General features: G+C 41.6%; 1 protein-coding gene across 1 annotated transcript; it reads left to right on the top strand.

Annotated features, from left to right (window-relative positions):
* Positions 1 to 3,062: 3,062 nt before the first annotated feature.
* TIGD4 (tigger transposable element derived 4) lies at positions 3,063 to 5,750 on the top strand. Its single transcript, XM_008933234.3, has one exon. The coding sequence runs from the start codon at positions 3,178 to 3,180 to the stop codon at positions 4,714 to 4,716; it is 1,539 nt and encodes a 512-aa protein (XP_008931482.3). The 5' UTR covers positions 3,063 to 3,177; the 3' UTR covers positions 4,717 to 5,750.
* The last annotated feature ends 250 nt before the right edge of the window (positions 5,751 to 6,000 follow it).

The following is a 6,000-nucleotide window of genomic DNA, read 5'->3' on the forward strand; positions in this document are numbered from 1 at the left end:
CAGTCTTTGTTAAGGCAATCTGTTCCTCAGTTTTACCACGTTTGTGTTCCTAGAGTTATATTTTTATATCATATACAAACTTACATACCACAGTAACGCTGTTTAAAACTATTAAGTGCTATAAGCAGTAAAAATAATTTTGATAGACTTAAGAACTTTTAATAACCTAATCTAGAGGCATGAACCATCTCACAAACCCATGGAGAAGACAGTGCATAAAGACAATTCATTTTTTAAAATCCAAATTAATTCACTATTTGTGTTAATTCACCAATTTTGTTGTACAATATTCTTTTCCTGCAAGTACTGCCAACACTTGCCAGCTCTATGATCCAGCTCTGCACGACCACACTGACCACCTTTAAAACATGAGAAGAGGAAAAAATGTAGATTAAAGGTGGCTTTCATAAAAAGTTCAATTGCACATTCTAATTTAACTACAGAATTTCCTGATGACTGCTTGCACAGCAAAAAAATAGGGAAATAAACACTGAATGCTGTATGCAAGGATGAAAACTTTCTACATCTTCACCAAGATTCAGAAGTGAAGACATTTATGTGAAATTGCAGCAATGATGGCATCTACATACATTTATCATTTATATTTAAGGTTCCATTACAGAAATGCCTACAGACTTTTGCATCTCCATAGTTCTTGCAGGTGCCAAAGTGCTGTTCTTTATCAGAGGTTGCTGACCCTCTGGACAGCATGAATTCTGCATTATCTAGTTGTTGGGGGTTTTTTCCCACTAAAGCAGCCCCAACTTTGGAACATGTTAGGTGACTGACTGGTGTACTAGAACATTTACTACTATTAGTTGCAATTACAACAACTCAGAGATGTTCTACTTGGGAAAAATATGCTTGATCCATATCCTGACATGAATTTAAGCCTGAAACCCTGTCTGCATCACTCCCGCCCTTCTGGATCTTCATTTTCCCCCCACTAGACCAGTTCTGCAAATCCACACAAATTCTGCACCAGAGTAGAAGAGAGGACATAGACTAAAATCAAGCCCCCCATGGTGAAGCTACCTTAATGCACATTAGATTACAGGTTCAGTCATTTTAAGTTTTGCTCACCGTAAATAAAACCACACAATTTCTGATTCCTGGGGATTTATATATCACTTCTTCATCTGGCAAACTAAAAAGCATAGCAAAGCAAAAACTTATAAACAACATAATAAGCTTACTCTAGGATAAAGACTTCAGAGACATTTAACCAATTATAATTAGTGGTTAGAAGAGTACACTTATGAACCTTTAATAAAAAAGGCAAATTCATATTTGCTTATTCATGTAAATATGAATTAAATGTCATCAACAATAAATTAGTTTTGAATAAGGAGTTTATTCTTCACATAGTTACATCACTTAGGTAAATGACTTCTGGTTTCAGAAATGAGAACCATGGGATTCTCAAGAACCAAATCTCCTTTTCTAAGCAGGATGCACTGGCTCCTTTGCTTGTTTTTTTTAATTAATTGCCAATAAGGCAAAAGCAAGATAGCTTCTGTCCAAATTAAGTTACTACACACTTTTATTGCTGTCTTATTACTCCAAGGCATAGATAAGCAATACAAGTTTTTGTAACACTGTAGAAAATCCACTAGTGGAAAAATAATGATTTTACACATATTTTCTTAATTTTGATTTCTAACTAAGAATACTTTCACTAATTCTTGTCAAGATAAAGATCAACTGCTTTTTTAAAAAGACTGTAAAGAACTGCATTAAACAGTTTCTGCTGCAATCACACCATAGTTTCTTCTTAATGCTCTTGAATTCCCTGGCTGCTCCACTTACAAGATCTAATTATGACTGAGAGTTAGAAGACATGATGGAGATAAAGACCGGACAACAAGGCTGCTACTAACTTCCACAACCCCATGATGGGTCAACCTGCCCCTGAATGCCTTAATGTTCTGCTTGTCTCCAGATTAGGTAAACCACAGGCTCCCATTATGATTTCAACTTCTACCAAAACAGAAAGAAACAGTGAATCAAGATACTGCCTCAGCTTCCTAATGCTTCCAATATGTTCTTCTGTGTTACTTAATCTTTACGTTTTAACTGTGTGTGTGTACACACATATACACATAAACATATACATGATTCAGACATTTTTGGAGCTGCACCGATCAAGTAATGTCCTTTTCCAGCCCTGCAAAAGAACCCTTCTGTTATCTTTTCTAGAGAGTCAACACTTACAGCCACCGACTGCAAAGTGATAACTCCTTGCTACTGGTGCCACCAAGCATAAGAAAGCACACATTAGACACTGAAACTACATTCTGAACTGGACGTTCAGGATGATCCCCCTTAGAGCTCTTCATACGAGATGAAAGGCTACGAGGTGGTGCCAGTTAAAAATGGCATATTAGAGATTTACTATAAGAAACACTGGAAAAACTGCGTCTAGTTTGTAAACAAACACCACACACAACACCTGCTTGTCACACAACACCACAGCGTTCCCATGCTTGAAGAGCAGCAAGCAAAAGACAAATTGGCACACTTAAAACAGTAATTGCCAGGGTGTGGAGAAAGTCTCGGGGGCACGAAATTCACACAGCTTCCCTCTCTCTCTCGCGAACCAAGCTCAGGCTCTGCCCTCCCTGTCCGGGCGCCCAGTGCCCCCCGGAGCGGGGCCGTACGAGATGGGCAGACCCCTGCCCGCCCGTCCCCCTCCTCCCGGGGCCCCGCGGAGATGACACGTCGGACGGGCCGGAGCGGGAGGCGCGGCCCGGCCCTCCCCGCCGCCCCGAACGCGGGCCCAGCGGCTGCCCCGGCCCGGCCCTCACCTGCGCGGCGCCGCGGCCCGGGGGCGTCGTGCTGCGGGGGACGGCAGGGTGGACGGAGACAGGAGAGGGGCAAGAAGCAGCCGGGCAGGGCGGCGCCGGCAGCCCCTCTCCGGCTTTTATTTTCTTCCTTCTCCTGGTGGCAGCAGTGAGCCGGAAGCGCCGTGCCGGAAGGGGAGGCGGGCGATGGCCGCTCTGGGCTGCCGTGTCTATGGTCGCGGCCATGGCAACCGGGGGCAGCGCAGCCGAGGAGGCGGCTCCAGGCTCGCCAAGTGCCGTGCCCCTGGGATCCGAGCGCCGTCCGGGAAAGCCAGCCGGCAGAGCAGGAGGGCGCGTGCCCGCGTGTGGATGTGGATGAGCGGACCTCGGTGCCATGGCAGAGGCGCTGCCCGAACACATAGTGAGGAGGAAAAGAAGCATATCTATCGAGGAGAAAATCGACATCATAAGCGCCGTGGAGAGTGGCAAGAAAAAGGCGGACATTGCAGCCAAGTATGGCATAAAGAAGAACTCCCTGTCTTCGATTATGAAGAATAAGGAAAAAGTTTTGGAAGCCTTTGAAACTTTGCGGTTTGATCCCAAAAGGAAAAGGCTGAGGACGGCTTTTTATGCCGACCTGGAGGAGGCACTGATGAAGTGGTACAGGATCGCGCAGTGCCTGAAGGTGCCGGTGAACGGTCCCATGCTGCGCCTCAAGGCGAATGATTTTGCCCAGAAGCTCGGACACAGTGATTTTAGGTGCAGCAATGGCTGGCTCGATCGTTTCAAGTCGAGATATGGTTTAGTTTTCAGAGCTCAGCCTGTAGAAGCAGCTGCAACTGCTACAGCAGATGCTCCAACCCTTTGGTACCAGAACGTGCTTCCTTATTATTTAAATGAGTATCAGCCAAAAAATGTGTTTCATATACAGGAGACTGGATTGTTGTATCAGATGTTACCACATAACACCTTTGCATTTAAAGGGGAAACTTGTTCTGTAGGTAAACTAAGCAAAGAGAGAATAACTGTAGTGGTGGGGACAAATATGGATGGCTCCGAGAAACTTCCACTGCTTGTTATAGGAAAAAACAAAAGTCCACGGTCTTTCAAAGATGTGAAGTCGCTTCCTGTGGATTATGAAGCAAATGACAGGGCATGGATGACTCCAGAAGTGTTTGAACAGTGGATGCATAAACTCGACGGCAGATTTCAAGCACAGCAGCGCCGAGTGGTTATTCTTGCTGATTCTCTCCCAGCTCACACAGAGGTAAAGAACCTGAAGTCTGTCAAATTAGTTTTCTTTCCTTCAGACTCCTCTTCATGTATAGCTGTGAAACAAGGGGTTATCAGAAGTCTGAAGCTTAAATACAGGCATTGTCTTATCAAGAGGTTTGTTGATTGTGTAGAAGGTAATAAAGAGTTTATGCTGACCCTTCTTGATGCAATTGAGATGTTGTACCTGTGCTGGAGGGAAGTAACACCACAGACTATTGTAAAAAGTTATAATGGAGAAGAATTCAAATTAGAAACTGAGACAAATGGTAACAACAAAGAGATTGAAAGTGATCTTGATTTGATTGCTCACGCACAAGCAGCTGGAGTGGAGTTTCCAGAAGGCTTATCTTTGGAGGAATATGCAGCTCTAGATGATGACTTGCTAACTTATGAAGTGCACATAAATAATGGAATGATGTGTGCCAAAGAAAGTGTGTCAGATAAAGCTGGGACATTTTTCGGTGATGAAGATGAAGATGAGGATGAGAATGAAGGTGATCCATTTCAGGGAGCTGAACAGGTTTTGCCATCCAAAAATGAGGCTTTGAGTGCTTTAGATACCCTTCGGAAGTTTCTCAGAAGTCAAGACACAGATGATTGTCTTTATGATTCCCTAGTTGACTTGGAGAATTTTATTCAACATGTAGCAAGTAAATAAATATTTTAGAAAAGTGGGAAAGTATGTACTTAGAAAAAAATGAGATTATGTAAGTAAACAAAGGCAGTTTAATAACAAGGATTGCTGAAATGTTCTCTGGTGTGTTTTGCTCAGGTGACTAGATGTACATAACAAAAGAAATTTGAAATGATGGAAAAGGGCTGAAACCGAAATTTTACACAAAATTAGGAACAGATGACACAAATTTGGAGTGAGCCAAATCCTGAAACTGATAACTGTAGTAAGTATAGTGGAGAAAAAAGAAGTTTGGTGCACTCAGGATAAACTCATGACCGCTTGGAATTCTTTCTTCAGGAAGAGATTAGCACTTCTATGCATTAATAATTCCACTGGTGTCTTTGGTTTTTTGATGGTGCAGTAGTAAATATTTATCAGCTCGGTGCTTTTGATACATAAACAAGAAATTGGATAACACGGAAAATACATGCCTAAATTCTGAGAAGTAAGGGTTTTTTAAAATAAACAGTTTTGTCCTTAGTCAAGAATTCTGGCCATCATTTATTCTTGCAGCAAGTGATGAAGAGCGGAAAGTTACCACAGCTTTGGATGTGTTGTTTTGTTTTGTTTTCTTAAAACTGTTCACATGTGGATACACACGAATGGCATAATCATTTATCCAAGAGTCAAAAGACAAACAAAGCTTTACTTGGGCTGTGAAGAGGTCAAAAAGGAAGGTCATTCTCTCCCTTTCAGACTTTTCGGTACATGGATTTGATGTAAGTCTTCCTCTGCAACTCCATGTATTTGTACAGTAAATACAGAAAAAAAGAATCAGTTTTTGCAGCATCTGCACTAAAACCCTCACTGAACTCGTTTTATTTACAATACTTGAAGACTTTGCTGTAGGATTCAATGCACTAATGTGGTTTGTCATTTTAAGTCCCATTAACAAGAGTGCTGTTTGCACAAGTGCAGTATGAAGTTGAGTAAATTATTGTACATTTACATGTCTTTGAGTATGTGTTTCAGGCAATGTAATCATAGCAGAGCCAAAAAACAGAGTCTATATGAAATGCCCTGCTTGTGGCTTTTTTCAAAACCTGTTTTAAATCTTTTCTGTATCTATCAGTTAAATTTTTTTTCAGAACTTAGATATAATTGTTCTAATTTAGAGGAAGAATAAAATATTTTATGGAAGCCCTTTAGGAAGGCTGTGCAATAACGATCATATTATGGTGCCTATAATTAAACCATGGAAAAAAATCTCATGCTTATTTGATTCTTCACTTTTCAATAAATAGTTTGGCTAAAGCTTTGTTTACC

Source organism: Manacus vitellinus, unplaced genomic scaffold (genome assembly GCF_001715985.3).
Source record: "Manacus vitellinus isolate BGI_N305 unplaced genomic scaffold, ASM171598v3 scaffold_0_pilon, whole genome shotgun sequence".
In the NCBI taxonomy this organism is placed as follows: domain Eukaryota; kingdom Metazoa; phylum Chordata; class Aves; order Passeriformes; family Pipridae; genus Manacus; species Manacus vitellinus.

Coding starts and splice junctions, on each gene's coding strand:
- TIGD4 (XM_008933234.3), top strand. CDS start 3,178: ATGGCAGAGGCGCTGCCCGAACACATAGTGAGGAGGAAAAGAAGCATA.